The sequence below is a fragment of the Pezoporus wallicus genome, unplaced genomic scaffold, assembly GCF_028554395.1.
Source record: "Pezoporus wallicus isolate ANWC-B61680 ecotype Strahan unplaced genomic scaffold, APGP_CSIRO_Pwel_v1 contig_8542, whole genome shotgun sequence".
NCBI classification, from domain to species: domain Eukaryota; kingdom Metazoa; phylum Chordata; class Aves; order Psittaciformes; family Psittacidae; genus Pezoporus; species Pezoporus wallicus.
In genome coordinates this window covers 3,660,292-3,680,411 of record NW_026640148.1, presented here as the reverse complement: position 1 = coordinate 3,680,411, position 20,120 = coordinate 3,660,292, and the positions used below count along the sequence as shown (strand labels likewise).

The window sequence follows — 20,120 nt, the reverse complement described above, 5'->3', positions numbered from 1 at the left end:
AACCTAAAAACATTACAACACTTTCTATCACTGTTAATTTGCTATTGCCACAAGTTTTGACCATCACTGGAATAGACTATGAAGGAGATTATGATGTTACTTTGCTTGTTAACATGCTTTCTATTTTACAAATAGAATTTTCTACTATTTCTGCAATTTGTGGGTTTTTTTTCATAAAGTAATAGAAAAGGAAAAGAAAATGTAGCAAGATGCAGTATAACCACAGTACATGATGTGCAAGGTGAGACTCTACAGCATGAAAAAAGTCAGATGACAAATTTCATACTTGTTCTAAATTCTGCAAATTCATTTATCCTGTTTGCAAGACTGCACTAAAGACAAAGCTCTCATCCACTACAATGATAACTTCAACTTGGAAATGACCAAAACTGAAGGATGCTGAGGCTCCTTCCAGGGTGACTTAGTTACTTACACTGGTGATTCAAGCCTAATCACCTGCCTGTGTTATTTAGCACACTGTCAGCACACTCTGCTTTCATCTAGAAAGTGGAAAAAATTTTGAACACCCTAACCATGCCAAAATGAGAAAGCCTGGTTCTTTAGGTACAGCCATACAGATTCAGCTTCAGTTCCAGTGATTCTTGTTTCAGCCAAGAAAGTAACTGCCACAGGAAGTACAAAGTTACATTCATTTTTTCTGAAATATCTTTTGTAGGTACCACCAGTATGCTTGAGCAGGAAGAAAGGAAGAGACTTTTAATGACAGGTGGACTAGCAAGATATTTATACTCCCACAAAATAACTAAAAGTTATGTTTTTAAACATTCTTCAGATCTTTAAGAACTAAATATATGCTACTCTCTATGCACGATTTGTAAATATTCCATTTACTTGTACATCAGAATATAAAAGCCATGTCACTAGCCCGTTCACTAACACACATTTATAAACAAAATACCATTGAGAGCAGTCCAAAGATGGTGTTACCTTTTACTCGGGTAAAAGGTTCTTCACACAGAATTGGAACCAATTAGGTATTTCAGAAATGTTTTTTCTAACTTCCTAGACTCACAGCTATAATAACAGTGTAAAAGAAGGTAGAATAGTCATAACCAAGTATGTAGCAAATGTCTCAAGAGAAGTAATACCAATAGAATATCACCTACAAGCAGCAGCCTTAACCTAGTAAGGTGGCTTTTGAAACAACCACCTCTGCTCACATCTTGCTATGCAGTTCCAGAATAAAGCAAAGGGTGGGGTGGAAAGGTGGAAGAACCCCCACGAGAAACCAGAGAGACACCAGAGCAATTCACTCCTTGATCAGGCTGAGCAAATAGCCTTCCCATGCTCTGGGTTACAGCTGCCATCCTGCGTGACCCAGCGAGCCAACGCTGTTTTCTCCTCCCAGATGCTGCAATCAGGAGCTTCTTGATCCCGTCCAGGATGAGGAAATGCAATCCATACCGAGTTTTGTAACACTGATGATTAAACATATGTTTAAACTTGTACTTGCCTCTGGGGTGTATTTTCCTCAGTTACAAAGCCCATTTCATGTGCAGGAGACTTAAGTCAGCAGTTGGTGACTGCTCTTTCGTTAACTATTTCAGCACATTCTAATCTGTCACTGTTCCTGGGTGTGCAGAAGCTGATAAAAGCTGATATGAGTCATCCTCTTACGGATCTTCATCCACTTCCTTTACAGGACTGGCTCTCAGCCTGCAAGTCCCAATGCAAATGAATTCTTCATGCGAATTTTCAGTTCTACTCCTCCTTTTACAGGCAGAGAAGTACATCAAATAAACCAGGAAAGCTACGTAAGATTAAAATGATTTTTTAAATCTACTTTGTAAATATTTATCTGCTTTATTAAAATAGTCTGTCATAACAGGTTATGCTAACTATCCTGAATATTCTTCAGCTTTCTAATAAGAGCATGTCCTGTCTTTGAAATAAAGCATTACTAGAAAACAACTAATTTAAAGGCCTCTTGCAAATAGTATTAATTTTATATAGCTTTCTAAAGTGTTAATCTGCAATTTATGGGACTTCCTTTCTGCAAACACTGTAACCTTGTATTCTCCAAACATGTATGTGCCTTTTGTAATCACAAACATCTGCAGTTCAGTTCTGTAGGATGACTCATTTCTACTGATTGAACAAGGATATAGGAGAAACAGGGAAAGTTGTTCAACTTGTTTGTCTTCTCACACTCATTCCAGACACATTAATTCTTCCTTCATCAGTTAGCAGTTGGCAAAAACTACAACAGAATTGTGATGATTTATATGTCACGAAACCTTACTTCCCACACCCAAGTTAGGAGTCAGCTTTGAGTAGTTGTCTGTCTTTAGCTACAGTATGCAGCAATGAGCTATCCTGTTCTGATCCTCATTAAGAAAGAAAGGTTGTATGATTAAAACCACATGCATCAAGGTAAGTATCTACCACATAGCATCTACATGCTAACTCATCATGAAAACACAGATTTTCAGCTGCTCACCACTGCTTTCCTGCATACTTTTACTCACGTTACAGTCATGGGCATGTCAGTTCAAGCAGCTTTTTAATCTCAGGTGACTCTGCTATTTCTATTTGTTTTCTAAATAGCAGATGAATTAAAAACAAAAAAAACAAACCAACCCAACCACAAACAACTCAATATATTTTGCACAATACCCCAGAATAACTACTTTTGCTTTCCAAAGAGTTTAAAAATGTTAAAGCTCAGATAAAACAATAATCAACAGACATTGTCATAACCCAAGTGTTCAGAGAGTGATCTGGTAAGTAAGCCACAAGTCCATCGCAGAACCTTTTCCCCTTATTAATCACATTACAAGATAGCTGTGTAATTGCAAGCCTGGTGAATCCTAAATAAGTGAATGGCTAAAGATAGGTTTAGCTCTGCAACAGCTGTTAAGAACTTTGAATTACAAAAGTGAGAGAGCACTTCACAACCGAGATCAGAGCTCAGCCACAGTAAGCCAAAACCACTATGGATGGATGGAACAGACTGCGTTGCAACAGAAATGCTGCACAGATATGTATATGCACTTAATCTCTTTTCTGGAAAGCGTGATAGTGCAGCGAACAAGCCTGAAGCTTTCCCTCCTCCATCTACCTTCCTTTCCTCACCTTCCACCCTGCACACTTGTTTGTTTCAAATGTTAACCTGCATTTCTTGCCTTTTTGCCTCCCAGTATTTTTCTTTCTTCCTCCCTTGCTTTCCTGTTTTTTGGGGGGTTTGTTTTGGTTTTTATCATAATCTGTGATATAAACTAGGGGCCCCCCTAAAGAAAATACAGTGCTAGAAGCACGCAAACAAAATTCATTAGTGCCTTCAGCACTCTAGGCAGTTCTTAAAGTGGAAAAGCTTTTCAATTTCATTATTTTAATACAACACAACTACATTTTACAGTGAATTAGTCCCAGGGAAGACAACAGAACTGCACAGTGTTCACAGTATTAAACTAACCTGAGTATCTTCACTAGATCAAACTTAATTTTTTTGTGATATACTGTATACAATATTTCAAAACCAACAACAGGGACCTGATTCTAAGAAAAATATCTTCAGAGTAGACCTGTATCATTCTTTGTCTGGCTCTATAAATTCCTAGAGCTTCATAGCGCTCCACTGAAGCCAACATACACTACATGAACCTACTTCCTTCCTCTATAGACCACTGCATACTGTATATATGGTTTTGAAGCCAGAAATCTTTTTCCAGTAATTCAAAATAGTAATGTTCACTTATGAAGCTCTTCCAAACCCTAGAAGACAAGCCTACCAGATACTGTATCCACTTATGAAACAGAACAGAAAATAAAGATCAAGAAGAAACACTTACTCATAAAGCTAATGTTTCTAAATTATTAATTAAAAAAGGTACATATGAAATTTGGTCAACTTACTTGAGATTACTGTTCCTTATATAACTCTATTTTACCATTTCAGGATAAAAACCCACTAGTTCTGGTAAAGACATCCCATTACAGTGGTCAAACCCTCTGAACCCCCACCACTTGGGCACTGTGTCCTACCTGATACTGCAGATTTCACCCTCCGAGTTGTACTTATCTGTAGGGCTGTGATACATATAAAATTACTAAAGTAAAAATTAAGCTCCTTTTGGGAAAGCTATATTTAAACAAAACTATTTTAATTCATAGAATGGATCAATACAGTATTGGCACAACAGAGGTTTGTCTCTAAATTGGAGAGATATCAATTTGATAGGTGGACAAAGAACTAGCTGGATGGCCGCACAAAGAGTTGTGGTCAATGACTCAATATCCATCTGGAGACCAGTAACGAGTGGTGTCCCTCAGGGATCAGTGTTGGGACCGGTCTTGTTCAACATCTTTGTCACTGACATGGACAGTGGGATTGAGCGCGCCCTCAGCAAGTTTGCCGATGACACCAAGCTGTGTGGTTCGGTCAATACCCTGGAGGGAAGGAATGCCATCCAGAGGGACCTTGACACGCTTGTGAGGTGGGCTGATGCCAACCTCATGAAGCTTAACCATGCCAAGTGCAAGGTCCTACACCTGGGTCGGAGCAATCCCAGGCACAGCTACAGGTTGGGCAGAGAAGAGATTCAGAGCAGCCCTGCAGAGAAGGACTTGGGGTGTTGGTTGATGAGAAAATGAACATGAGCCGGCTTCAGTGTGCACTTGCAGCCCAGAAAGCCAACCGTATCCTGGGCTGCATCAAAAGGAGCGTGACCAGCAGGTCAAAGGAGGGGATCCTGCCCCTCTACTCTGCTCTTGTGAGACCTCACTTGGAGTACTGTGTGTGCAGTTCTGGTGTCCTCAACATAAAAAGGACAGGGAACTGTTGGAACAAGTCCAGAGAAGGGCCACGAGGATGATCAGGGACTGGAGCACCTCCCGTATGAAGACAGGCTGAGAAAGTTGGGGCTGTTCAGCCTGGAGAAGAGAAGGCTGTGTGGAGACCTCATAGCAGCCTTCCTGAATCTGAAGGGGGGCTGGCCATATGGAAGCTGGGGATGGACTCTTCATTAGGGACTGTAGTGACGGGACAAGGAGTAACGGGTTAAAACTTAAACAGGGGAAGTTTAGATTGGATATAAGGAAGAAATTCTTTCCTGTTAGGGTGGTGAGGCACTGGAATGGGTTGCCCAGGGAGGTTGTGAATGCTCCATCCCTGGCGCTGTTCAAGGCCAGGTTGGACGGAGCCTTGGGTGAGATGGTTTAGTGTGAGGTGTCCCTGCCCATGGCAGGGGGGGTGGAACTAGATGATCTTAAAGTCCTTTCCAACCCTAACTATTCTATGATTCTATCTACCTACAGTATCTACAATGTTCTAGTTCACATTCCTAAGGTCCTGATATAACAAACAGACCAAGCCAACCAACCAAACAAAAACCCCAAAGACAACAACAATAACAACTTTGCTCCTAATTATAGCCAACAATATACCACATCCCTTGCCTAAGGAAAGAAACAGCTAAGCACCAAACTACTTGTGAGGCTTCAGTGAAGACTTTAAATCACAAGCTCTGTAAAGAGCCAAAACCCAAGAAGAGTTCTACTGTCTTCAGTCATGTCTGATATTAAGACTTGGGTTTTTTATTCCCTGACAAAAAGTTGCATTTATTTTAGCTTTCACAAGCTTTTCTGGGGAATTATCTATGATTGTCACTAAGGTGATAGCAATTAGTAGAAAATCACTAATGATTACTAGTAGCAATCAGTACTAATTGCTACTAATTACTGAGATCAAAAATTCAAACTAAGAATCACAAGGAACTGCGATCCATGAAAGTCATTTTAATAATGTTTGAATTGTCAAGGTGGAAAATCAAAATGTGGGCTAAAATGACTAATTTGCTTCTTATCAATGCATGTTTTTCTCTCATCTCTTGACAGGCTTTAGTTACTGAATATAAGTTTCAAAATCTCATTATCAAACACAGCAAGTGCCATGTTTTCATAGCTAGAAGCCACCCTCTGGAAAACACAGCACTTCAAATACTACTGGTAGAAGAAAATCAGAAAAGTGAATCCTTGGTGTAGTCTTGAGCGATCTGCTCAAAATCAGAGACAGAAGACTATTGTTTGGGTTCTGTTTTCTTTTTCAATAGAAAACTCAGGAAAACTTATTATTAAATTGGACCATTTAAAAAGGAAGTGGAAACACCCAAAGGACATCTCTTTCTGGAACACAGAACAGTACACAACTTTTTACTCCTTAATGTGTTTCTGGCAAATAGTTAATCAGAGGTAACAGCATATACTTGACTAAAGGATTGATATTGGATTATATAGTTTATATACACCTGGGAGCGTGCCATACACTCACTCTTGTAGTCAACATCCCTCCTTCTAGTGCTGGTCTAGTTTTAAGAATTGCAGAAGTTTGATGTGCAAGACCAATTAAGTAGTCCATATATCCCTGAATCTCTTGGTTTCCACATTGTATTACCTGGTTTCCTACCTCAAAATCTCTAACACATTGAATTTACAGGATAAGCTTACAGAATCCCAAGGACACGCCTGTAAAGATGGTCTTTTTTACCTCTCTCTGTCCATTTTGTAGAACACCCCTTTAAATGGGAGCACTGCATTGTAATGATATCTAGCCTCATATAGACAACACTGAGCTGGAAGGACTGTTATGTGGATACTGAACCAGAAAAGTAGGCTCTTCCAATTTTGTGAGAAAACGTCATGGCATCTTCCTGCAGAGATGGTGTTTTCAGCATGACAACGCAGCCATGTGTAGGGCAGACAGCTGACCCAATCTCATCAGAGTGGCTGCATAGCCACAGCTGCATGACAAGAACCAGTGCCACACATCACACCAGCCAGTGTTAGGAGAGAGATCCCAACAATCTCTCTGCAACCTACATGTATACACACTAAGACATGACAATAAGCCCTTCTCTTTCAACATATGCAATTATGGAGTGGGTTTTGCAGTTAAGTTCAGTAATACCCAAGGTCAGTATCTCAGTTTGTCTTCCTTCTCGCTATACAGGTGAGTTTCAATAGCTCCCCTTTTCCAAGTCACCAAAATAAGTCAGAAATTGTCCATTTCTCCAGAGTAAATTTATCAGAAAGCGAGTTATTCTTCTATTATAGTTTAGTGCAGAAGCATGACTGTAAATCAAGCCCCCCATGAAACACATAACTCCTCAAAAATGACAGATTCCAACTTAAAGGTTTCATGTAAGATATTTAACGTTGTTATTTGCATGCCACTGCTCTCAGCCAAGATCAGCACCAGTACCCACATGCCTTTATAGATTACAAAAATATTTCCATGTCAGACTGTAAAGAAAAGCTGAAACAGCAGAAGACAAATACTAAACAAGATCTAACGAAGCTTCTGTCCCCAAACTCAGCTTAAGTCAAGTTATAAATACAATGACAGACAGAATGTGCTGTAGTCTACACATAACAATGCCTGTTCTATTAGTTCTATGATTTATAGATTTATTTCTTTATGCCAGAGAGTTCTCAGAAAGATTTACTCTAAAAGTTATGGCAAACTTCAGTACAGAAAAAGGACTGCATTGCATACTCAGTAAGCAATAGGGCAGAATTATTTGGAGACAGACATGGAAAGCCAAAGCACCACAAAGTTAGTAATGAGAGAGAGCCAGAACCCCAGATTTCTATTATCAGCTTTAAAAAGCTGAAATACTTCCTTGTTTAATCCTATGTAAAAAAGATAAAGAAGTGACTAGCACCATTTCATCCAGCCTAGAGGAAACACATTTTAAATCCACACACAGTAATAAAAACTGGAAAATTTCCAATTCCCCTGCACATTTGTTATGAAAAACAATGTGCCAGCCAGCTTTCATAGTAAGCATAGACAAATTGACAAAGTTCCCACTTGGTCCTTATCTTTAATGCCTTTCTTCTAATTTTCAACATTAAGAAACTGAGAATGTGCCAAATCAGTAGCTTCTAGAATTTCAATGCTCTCAAGCCTTTATTTGCTCAAAGGCTGATCCATACTAGCTTAGAGAGTGAATGGTCATAGTATCAACAGGATCAGCTACATTTCTCAGTATTCACGTTTATCAAGAACTGCTTAGTCTGGTTCACACACCAATTTCGCTGTGGTGCCCTCTAGTTATCAGACAATTACAGCAGTCACACTAGTACTACTAATAGCATATTTTTGTTGCTATAATCTTGATTATGTATACTGGGGAGTGAGGAAATCAACAGAAGCAACCAAGCATTGCAGATTTGAGAATTCAATTAATGTTATCTCATAGAGGTACAAACTATGCAGACATAAAACACTAATGAAAAGGAATGGCAGAATTTGGAAATGGCTTTACAAGGTAACTGGGAACAGAGCAGGGACTTCTGAAATTCAAACTTCCAATAGGAACTACATTTCTTGTATTTATTTTTTTTTTCCAGAAACTTTTTAACATCTTAGCATATTATATTCTTTTCTGGTATTAGCTCTGGAGAAAGAAAGCAGAAAAGGTTTCAGATGTTCTCTTCACAGTCAGTATAGTAGTTAAACCATAGAATTCCCAATACCCATTAGCATTTTGGGGAGATTGAGATTGATAGCTCTTCCCTTTTGCATGCCTTTCCATGAACTTCGAGATTCTAGCTAGCTAGCGCTGTGTGACCAGTTCCACTTCATGCTCTATAAAGTTACACTACCATCTTCTGTAAGAGGGAAAAAAAGTAATTTAGTGAATTATTTACTTTCATTTTATAATTCCTCCTCTAATCTACCCAATATAAAAATACATCATGCCAAAAGTATTCATGGCAGCTTTAAAAAAGGACACCGTCCAGTAGAGAATTTATGAGAATAAAATATTCACTGGCAGTCATTAAGAGTGAGACAATTAAACATTACTTTGAGGAGTGGGACAAGAAAAAACAATTTAAACTTACCACCTGAACAAAGGCACCACACTTTGACTGAGCAAAAGTATCCAACGACATTTATCCGAACAAATTTAGTCAGAGCACTTGAGAAAACTTCACAATGTACCAAGGTTATGTGGATCATTCCACCACAAGCTTGTTGTATAATATTAATTCCCTGATATTAAGTGTACCAACCTGTTGTTCATGTTTAAAAATAAAATATCATTAGGTTGTTCAAATTTTAGTAATAATTTAAGGAAAAAGATTAAGAACTTTGCCTTCTGGCTGTGTGTAAAAATTGCCATTGGTCAATCATTTACTCCTCCTTTGTTTGTAGGGGGCCTGAATATAAGGTCTTAGCCAACACCAAAACCTTTTCCATGCATCATAAGCAATTGTTAAATGCTAGATAAGGTCTTGCTCGGGGCTTTTACTTTACAGAGACTTTTGACTGGATTGAATAATTTACATTGTTACTGCATACTTTTAATAGTATACATTCCTGATCTTGCTGTGACTAACACCAGTCCTCACTGACAGTCACATTTTCATGAAAAAAAAAACAAAACAACAGAGAACCCATAAAGAATGTAAATACATTTCAAGAATCAAACAATGAAAAAGCAATCATAGACACATGACACAGTAATGCAGTGCAACATAGCACATTATGAGGCTAAGAAAAATCATGTTTATTCAGTTCTATAACACACAAAACCCCACAATACAAAGGAAAAAAGAAAACTTCAGAAAACTGTAAGTATTCCACATAGATCTGAACAATATTTTCACCACTGTATTTGCTGCCTCCACAAAGTGATAGCTGAGCCACAGATAGTACAGATAGCCACGTCTTGCATTCATACCACGTATGCACCAGACCATTTGGCTTCTGAAATCAAAAACTCACTAAAATTCCATTGATTGCAAACATCATGGCCTTTTTAACAAACAAGATGCTGGGTTACAAAATAAGAAGCTAACAAAAGCAAAAGTGATATTGTTGGTTGTTACACAGGTTTAAACGCACTTAAGAATATATGAAGTACACCTAAACCTGGCTAAAATATTTCCTTGTAATTCAGCACAGTATGTCTGCTCCTGCAGATGAGCATTTGGAACTGTGGATATTTATTTAACATCAAATCCCACAGTAATTTTACAATGCCTGAAAAAAGAGCAAGCTGTTTTATCCCCTAATTAGAAGTCCTAAGCATCCTTGGATATTAAATATAAACATGTATATAATCATGAAGGAGAGAACAATTACTGCTCTAACCTCTGACTAATTTAGTGAAGAATTGTAGGAAGACAATGTTTAATGATTAAAAGTATTAGCAAGTATAAAAAAACGCATGTCAAAGAAACTGTAGATTAGTGTACACAAACAATATAGAGGATAATTTGGTGGGGAAAGGGAGTAGCAGGACAGACATAACCGAAGGCAAATCAAAGACTAGTAGACAAGTAAAATCTGCTATTTTCCACCACTTTCCCTAAGGACAATTACACACCTGTAACAAATCAAACCATTTATTCACGATACTGTAATACCTGACAACACAAACTGTACTCTCCCACTATTTTAGTCAACATTATCAAAGATTACTATGAAGCAGTACAAAGTTCCTGTTACAAGCTTTAGTGTTTTCTACATTGCAAATAAACAGTGTGCCTAAATCCTAGTGAACAACAGCAAGTGAAATTAGAGGATCTCAATAGAAGGCTCTCATTAACACAGCTGAAATAGTCTCAACACCCTGTTCCCTTCATGAAAACACCAAACAAGGTGCTAAAAACTTGCATGGTCAGTGGCAGTTTTCACACGCCTTGTCCTGAAGCATGAGCATTTGTCCAGATCTGTCACTGAACATCATAGTATTTTTTTTCTCCTGTACAGATTAGTTTTGTTGGGTTTTTTTTTATAAAAAGTACAACCTATTGACTCTGTCATATCTCTCAGAGCACAAGTCTCAGGAGACCACAACCATGTACAGTACTGCAGGGCACTAGTAACAGCATTGCATAAGCATAGCAGCAGCATTGGGAGATTAAGACATTTGCTATATGTAAAAGATTCCACGAGTACAACTGTTGAAGTGAACAGGAGTTTTTCCATTTCCCAGCCCCCATGACACCCTGTCCATGGGCATCTGCTAATACTCAAAACCAAGACAAAAAACTGTGTCCCTTTTTCCTTCTCTCATTAAATAACACAAAATTAATGCAAAGTTATAACATAAAAATTTACTTTATTTATTTACTTTATTTCAAAACTACATCTCCCAATACTGCTGTCTACTAACCTCTTAGGAAATGAGAAGTAAAGCTTACCAAACTTTTTCTTCCTCCAGTCCTCCTCTGGCACATTGGCTTATTACAGAAGGGCTACTTATGGTAAGTGTTGAGCTTTCAGAATTCATTTTTTTTCTACAAAGGAACAACATGAAAAAACATGAAAAATGCAATATGAGTGAAGAATGTGTTTACTAATTCATTAGAAAACCTAAATTTTAAGACAAGAACTCTTAAGACCAAATACAGTATGTTTTATTCACTTAAGTAAACGTCCTAAATCAATGGGATTAATTGGATGAATACACTGAGAAGGATTTGGCAGTTTTGTGGACTTGCTACTTATGCCAAACTCAACACTGATTGTCTTTTGTTTACTTCTCTGAATCCATGCCAAAAGAGTTGATGTCAGCAAGCCTGGATCCAGGGCTATGCACAGTGTCAGTTATGTTAATTCAAAGCAGCAGTCAGAGCTAGTGTTGCCATGGAATGATCCACACAACACTGGGAAGAAAATGGCAATTTCTGATATGTAAAGATTTACAGAAGCTTTTTAGCATATTTTAATAAGATCCACATTTTAATAACTTAAGATCATACTTTGCTGATTTGCAGAAAATAACAATTCAGTCATGGCTGAAGTCACTCCCAAAACCAGCACAGACACACTCAAATGCTGGCAGTAGCAATGTCCAAGTTACAATGCATCCAAAAGGTCTGTATGGCCAAAGGTGCTTCAAGTAAACAACTTGTACAGTAAGAACAAATTATGTCTCTAGATAAGGCAAGTTAATTTCCACATGAGCACTTTTTGGTAACAGGATCCACAAAGTTAACATGGAGCTTAGTCCCCACACCCTACCTTCTTTTAAAAGAAAGATAGGAAAAGTCATCTTACTGCTCTTGATTTGACACCTGGTTTCCATTATCATCAGAACGAAGATCTAATTGATTAAAGGAGAACATGTTCAACTGTACGTCAGTTAATATCTACTGGAACATAACCAGGAAATGGGCTATGCTTGTCAAGATAAGGTAGAACGGACCATTAAAAAGCTAGTTTAACCAGTGTGAAACCTGGGTCAAAATCTGACTTGACAGTCATGGACAGCATGAAAAATTGAGCATAGTGCAAGTGTCCCATCAGCCATGGGCAGATGAGGCCAATCTTGACAAAACCAGTACTTTGAAGAAAAAGCTGATCTTGGTTTCAAAATTATGGCCATGCAGGAGTAGACAAACAGCTCTAGCAAGCATGTTGATCAGACCGAAGTCCCAAAAGTCAGCAACGAAATTTGGTCCTTACTAAAACTGAGGTCATCTTCTTACCTGCCCTTCACTGTGATCAGAGCATGTGTCACTGCCATGTCAGAGAAAACAGAATGGATTTACAAGTACAGGCCCTTAATTTTGTATTATTTTTTTTAACATCCCTCATAACAGAAAGGGATAACAATTCCACACAGCCTGTTTCTAAGCAAATTTGTTTCCTGAGATCTTGTTTTAAAGATCCAGAAGTCTATTCTGAAAGGGAGAACAACAAATGCCTCACCTCTGTGAGGGCAGGAACAGAGACTGAGCCATGTGGCCTCTTTTTGGATCAGTGCCTGACCTCAAATTTACTCCTGATTCTGAAGATGTGTCACTTTGAAAAAATTAAAAATAAAATAAAACAAATACAGCAACAACAACAAACACACAAAATCTCACAGCAATTTTATTAGTGGCTGAGCAGCAGCAAGTGTTGAAAGCTACATTATTACTTGCCTCTCTAGTCTATAATAGTGCACGAAGAGGGGAGCTGTTGTTAAACACACTTGGAAGCAGCAGCGCAAGGATCCCTACTTAACCATCTATTGTAAAGCTCCGATCTTTCAGGAAGCAATTTCCTGACAGGACAAATTAAAACTTCTCTTGTGGTAATGAATTCCTACTCCACATTGGGAAAGCCCAGATGCTTCAATGATCATGCAAGTTATGCCAACAGGAGTTTCACCTCCTCTTACAGTCACTCGTACAGGTAAGATCAAAGGTTCAAGGGAAGGTTAAAAGCAGTCCATTAATTCTCAGTTGGAAGCTGAAAGATTCAAATTACAAAAACACAAGGTTGCCACTGCAGATGATAAACCCAAAAGACAACACAGCAAACATCTGCCGTTCACTTGTGAACCACTATTATAGTAGTACCAGTGTTCGCACAATTATAACAACAAAAAAAACCATGTTTTCAGCACTTCCTTTCCTACCCTTGAAAGCATCTAAGCAAGCACTCCATGTATCTTTTCATCGAGACTTTCACACTGAAACAAGAGTAAAAGCAGAGGACAGAAATTAACCTTAATGTGTAACAAACTTTTCTATGAACAATTGGTGATAAAGGTTGACACATATCTAACAGAAAATAAATTAGACATAGCATACGCCCAATTTATGTTCTCATATGTTCCACAAAGGAAACCACATAAAATACAGAGAGGAATATATCTTGTCAAACTTCAACTCCCTCACATTTCCAGTTCAATATCTGAGAATGACAGTAATATATCATACTCCTTCTGCCTGACAACCTCAGAATCTTACAAAAACCTGCTTATGGTGTTTTCTGTAACACAAAAGGAGGCATCAAGAGACCAGCATATATTCATTCTGACAGCAAGATCTTGTCCACCACACTTTCAGAAAGGTATCTATATGCTGGATAAGACAGCAGGCTTTTTGGATACCGAGAGTATCCAAATGTTCTTTCAGGATACACAGTCATGCTCTGTAGCCTCATCTGCTCAGTTTACAATAACACAAGAGATCTGCCAAGTCACTCACTAAACAAATGCACTCTTCACTTACATGTGTGGAAAAGAGAGGCACAACAGGCAGCTGATACAACAGTGGACAAGCATCCTTCCTCAGCTACTACTGAAAAAAGACAGATGGGAAATACCACCATGCCTGCCTGACTGTCCCTCTCCTGTCCTCTGCACTGCAGCAGCCAAGAGCATACTTCTGCAAGTCAGGAGCAGGGAGTCACAGTATCACAGTATGCTAGAGATTGGAAGGGACCTCGAAAGATCATCTAGTCCAATCCCCCTGCCGGAGCAGGAACACCTAGATAGTGTTGCACAGGAATGTGTCCAGGCGGGTTTCGAATGTCTCCAGGTAAGGAGACTCCACAACCTCCCTGGGCAGCCTGTCCCAAGCATCCCTCAAATTTCCCAGACCAATGCTCCAGCAATACCCATCACAGAATCCCCGTCAGCTGTAGGATCATGTCCTGTAGCATCTTGAATTATTTTTGCTACATTAGCCAGTCTTTCAAATCATACTCCTCCTTATCTCCTTATTGTCTGTCAAGGTGGAAGAGACTGTTAAAGCTTTGCAACCAAGTGTCCATTCAGCACTGCCATCCAGCAGCGCTTCTCATTCATACTGCAGAGGCTGCCCAGCAATGAGTCAGACTAACTTCTGGAACATCATCAGGGATACTTTTGTCATCTTATTCTTGACAACAGGTCTACACAGGTCCTAATTCACTTTACCAGAAGCAACAGGTAATTAAACAGCTGAGCCCCACATCACTGACAAGTTTTATGGCCTTGTCAAAATACTGTGAATTTTTTCATTTCTACATGACACGTGGAAAATTGGTCTCCAGCTACACTTTCCAAAGCCACGGATACCAAATACTACCACTGCACTTGAAATTACTTTCAAGTAATTTCAATGAAAACTTCTACGCCTATAGATTCTAGCCTGACTCACTGTTGGCCCACAGACTGCTCTTAGACTCCTTCTTCAGAATAAATAACTATTCTTAAAATAAATACTTCTCTATTTTAAGATGCAGAAGGGGATACCTTTTTTCAAGCATTAAGAATATTTTGTGGAAGAATTTCTAGTGAATACGAACTGCTTCAGGAGATCCAAAATAAAACTGAATTGTTCTGTTGTGGGTAGAAGTGTTATTGAAAGACTACTGATCTCCAAAAAATAATGTTTATATTCAAGGTGAACCACACAAAATTAAAGCTAAAACTGGCAAAGTAAGATTTTGTTTCTAATATACTGGTTTTGAGTTTATTCAACCAGAATATTAACACTATTCCCCGGTATCCACAGATATCTGCCACCAGCAATATTAACATCTTAGAAAATTACATTAAATTCAAGAAGCAAAGGAAGAACTTTCAGAAAAAAATATGCTATTCACAGGTGCCTTTTTCTGCATTACCATCCAGTTCTTGTTTGGACTTGAACTTTATGGCATAGGCACTATACCTGATGAAACTTGAAGGAGGGAAATAAATCTCTCAGCTACCCTCTTAATAACTTGAAGGCAGATGCTAAGGCAAGTCAATGAATATTTATTTAAGAGACTCTGCTTCAGATGTATTCTGTCCCTCATCCTCTGCTTGCACACTCAACCTTGACTGTTCCAGATAAGGAGCATGCACTTTCATTAGGTGGTGTCCTAGAGATCGTGCTGTGCTGTAATAGGAGGAAGTGGGCAAAAGGCAATTCCAGAACAAAAACATAGGAAAACAATGTCAAAGACTTTATTTATAGCAGCTACGTTTAACGCTATTGTCACTATCTTATTGAGGGCACAGCCTTGAAGAAACATCCTTGCTGGTTCCGCAGACATCTGAAATTTAGTCTACTTAGTCTTCTATGAGCAAGCACAGATTGTTTAATACTAGAGTACCCAGCAGGAAGCACATACCTCAAAGTTATAAAGAAATTCATTTTTATGCTTTCATTAAAATTAACTTGGATTATCTGATGCATTATCAGTTCAGCTGCCTTAGAGTTGATTATTACACATTATACAGGCAGAGAAAACCCCAGCAATGGTAAGCACAAGCTCAGGAACTGAAAACTGTTATATTTAAGTGTATTTTATCCATTTTGATTTGGTTCCAGAAGTGCTGCAATTGCTCTTAAATGGACAAAAATCAAGGGGGGAAAAAGGATCTACTATAACACAGTACGCAAGCCTCTGAACGCTCGTACAGACCAGCATTACAGGATCATTTGAACAGAAAAAAATTAGGCGACTTAAGAAAAGTGTTGAAGCCATGACACTCCATGGGCTCAAACCAGGATGTGATTTATATCCAGGAGATATGGGGAAGTATTAGCCCATCTTTTTAAAATCATATTCCCTACATAAAGCCCACCTTCTTTCTCTCTCTTTTTCCTGCCTGTGTTAAAAAGGGTAGATACATTTTGATCCTCAGGCTAGAAATCTTTTTTGGTGCCTTTCCCTCCACTCCCTATTTGTATCTCTAGGCAAATGAGATATTCCCAGTAGCGGTAGTTAAAAAAAAAAAAAAGTCACATATCATTCAGCAGCTGTTCACTACAGTTAAAGTAAAAATAACCAGTTATCTTCTGATAAATCACGTTCCCACAGCTCCTTACCTTCACCAAAATACTTTGCATTGTTGACATAGTATCTCGTTATAGTTGGTTGATAAAACAACGGTGAAAAAAGCTTTATTGGACCGTAAGGCCCCCTCAATGCATAAACTATTATTCCTTTTAATAAAAGAAGAAGGCAGTAGAATCACTGCAGTAATGTGCATCTAATAGAAAACAAATAAGGAGGGTTACACACCATCATTCTCCCAAGCACAAGTCTTTGTGTTTACAAAACCTGAGCAACAGGTCACTAATTAGCAACACACATCGCAACATCTGTAATTTTAGAGGTGATTTTCTATTTGCCTACTAGATGCAGAAAAGCCTGTCATTTCCAGTGAGCAAATATATTTACTCTTGCATTGCTTTCTGAAAAGTCCCATTTCCACATACAGTTAGTAAGCGCATAGTATCTCACATTTTGATAGCGCTGAGCTCCTAACCAGCAACTGCCTTAGGCTAACAGTTTGTTGAAGGACAGATTTAAAACAAGCCTCATTATTAAATTGTGTAACAACAAAAAGCAAAACCAATTCCTCATCAAAATTGTTTTTTGGAGGCTTTCAGATACTGCAGCTGCCAAACACCTCCATGCCACTAAAGCATACCTCAGTGAAATCAGAGTTAAAACTGAAGAAGCTCTCAAAGAATATTTCTCCTGACTACAACTCCAAGTAGCAAGCAGTGCTGAGAAACTCCACACTGCATAATCACTTCAACCCAAGCCTAGCATACCATGCACATTGTTTCACACACACTGTGGTTATTTCAAGTGAGTTTTGACCTCAATGAACATGTGGCATACCATTACTTACTCTCTTAAAGTCTTTAAAAATGCATCTGATGCACTGAAGAATTATATTTTGGAAGACCTTTTTAAATACCTGTTTTTGAAAGGGTTTTTATTCCTGTCCTTGAGGCATATCATTAAAAATAGTCATCTTCTGTCCTCTTAAGAAGCACATAAAAGTTTTATATAGGTACTTTATACAAGTGTATATATGAAGATACTTGGAGGAAGTAGCTCAGAGAGCCACAGGCACTGCACATCTCACTCCATATTTGATGATTCCATCAGAGCACTCCAACATGACGGAGCGTGCCATGTTTGGCTCCTTCTCCCATACACACACTTGCTATAGACTGCAAGACAGTGTCTCCAGCCATATACACATCAGGTTGAAGCGAGAGGACTGACATGGAATAGTGCTCCATGCTGGAAAAATACAGCCTACTATGAGACACTGTGCTCAACAGGAACAGTTCTTTAGTTTACCAAGACTTTGCTCTTTTCCCTAGAAAACACCAAAAGAAACAAAGGAAGACAATATTACAATTTATCTTCAATCACCTTGATGGAAGCACATGGAGAAGTTTACCAGCATCAAACAGAGGTTGTGGTCATAATTCAAGACATCTTTCAGCACTGTTCAAATATGTTTGTACAGTAAGACACCAGCATCAGAGAAACCACATGCAGGAACATGTACGTGTTTTATCCCCAGAATACAAATACAGATTTTTCTGAGCTGGTTATTGCTGTGAAAAATAAAGATTTATGACAGAACTGAGACTGCTGGTTTAGTCTACCCTGCATATCAGGGCATTATATAATACTTGACATCACTGAGATTGAGAGCAACAAGGACTCACCTGCACTGTGTAATCTGCAGTTATTGGCAGCTTTGACTCTTCTAGTGGTTTCAACTCAGAAACTTTAGTGGTGAAGGGGGAAATAGGGCATGTTTTTGTGCTTTTAGGAATGGTAGTTGATTGCCATATCCATTAAAAAAAAAAAAAAGAGAATCTAACGTTTCAGTACTCTGTGTCTCAGTAATAAACACAACTAAATCTTTTATCTGATTAAGGAAAAATCTAGCATTATGAAACACTAGCAAAGAGCTGAACAGAACATTTTAAACAGAAGGTTTCTAATGCAGAAGGTGCGCACAAAAAAATTAAACATACTGTTTAAGCAGAATGCACAGAAAACCAAGTACTATACCCTAGTCAAAGGAAATACATTTTTTTGGCAGTGTTGTTAAAATTACTTGCGTCGTTCTGAGACAAATCTGTTTCTCTCTGCACCAAAGGATCCAGATATTCCTATTTCAAGCATCTGGCTTCAGCATCAGACAGTAAACAAAATAACCTATCCACTCTATCAGCAGGCCAAAAGAATTCTTCAGCACTGGCCATTTCACTGCTCCTTCCCCCTCTCCAAATTTTTATTTCTTATCAGCAAAGCCAGCAAACAAAACACAACAGTGCAATAATCTAGCTTCTACTGCAGACTTGGTGCTAGCCTTTAGTCAGCCATCAAGAAAAAAAGGGGCAAAAAGTTATCTGATTGTTTTCATAAACTATGATTTCAAATGCAAATACAACTCCTTCTAATCTAAACATACTGTATTGTTTTGCAGTTGACACTATGCAGCAAAACAATGTTAAGAGGTTCCTTCCAAAGATTATGAGTATTTATGTTCCCAATTTAGTGACTCATACAGCTAGCAATTTCTGAGACTCACTTAACTCTATCCTCCTCAAAAGTTCTCAATCTGAAAGCCAGCACTTTCTTATACAAAAGTTGTGACAAACACAAAGATTTCTGCCATGATTTTATTTTTTATAAATCTAAATTATATCTAAGGGAAAACCAGTTCCAGAACTATGTGTGACTTCTGTAAAGAATATTAGAAGGGATAAACAGAGCTGAACCAACATAAGGGACAATTTATTTATTTATTTATTTTCTGAAACTAGCACTTTGTTAGCACTTAATATTCTCTTCCTTTCAACACATTCCTAACTCCCTTACAATAAAGGGGTTTATCCTCAACAAGGAAAATAAAAATAAAATTAAGAATAAACAGAAATCAAGAGAAATGCCACCACAGCTGAGACAAACACAACCCACTTTCCCCTTTACTAGAATCATCACTGCCAGGGATGGTAGCAGGTTCAAAATTTTATCTACCTGGAACCAGAATCAGGTATCACCTACTTCAGTTCATGAATAGCAAAGCAATCAGATTTTTGTTTAAGGGCATGTAGTCTCACTGGCCACTTGCTGGAAGCAGCTCCACATAATATACCTCTAAATCAGGTGCACGTAAGACTCCCACAGCTTGGAAACATATTCTGTCCTTAACACTAAAATGATCTGTTCAGCCTACTACTTTAATAATAATGACTATTTCATTCACAATTGCCGCTCAGTTTAATAAGTCATTGAAGTTTGCTTATTTAATAATTTGGTTATTTAATAGATTTGAACAGCAGACAAAAAGGTGAAATGTCCCAAAATTGTCTTCTTAGTCTTTACAATTTGCCACCTTCAATTGCTAAACAGTCAGAATCTAAACCTGCATGGGAAAGTTAGCGAGTTCACCTGTCCACAGTAACTGACTTGCTTGAGAGAATTTGTTCTAGGATATTAGTGAGTTATCTGTGGAGCACCAACAAATGCTAATTTTGACAGCATTTATTTCTGTGAGCCTTAAAATACTTTCCCTACACTCACATAAGAACCTCACTACATACAGAGGGGTCCCAGGTTTGGG

The 20,120-nt window shown here is 38.3% G+C and overlaps 1 protein-coding gene across 3 annotated transcripts in view; it reads right to left on the bottom strand.

Moving 5' to 3' along the window:
• Nucleotides 1-20,120, bottom strand: part of ARHGEF3 (Rho guanine nucleotide exchange factor 3) — a 120,888-nt gene that overhangs the window by 96,301 nt on the left and 4,467 nt on the right. For 2 of the 3 annotated variants that reach the window (XM_057417656.1, XM_057417657.1), the window contains exon 2: nt 11,179-11,274. In XM_057417656.1, coding sequence (XP_057273639.1) covers nt 11,179-11,274 — 96 coding nt within the window. Of the gene's footprint in view, nt 1-11,178; nt 11,275-18,210; nt 18,226-20,120 lie in introns of those variants that run through there. The other variant, XM_057417658.1, reaches the window with a different exon arrangement.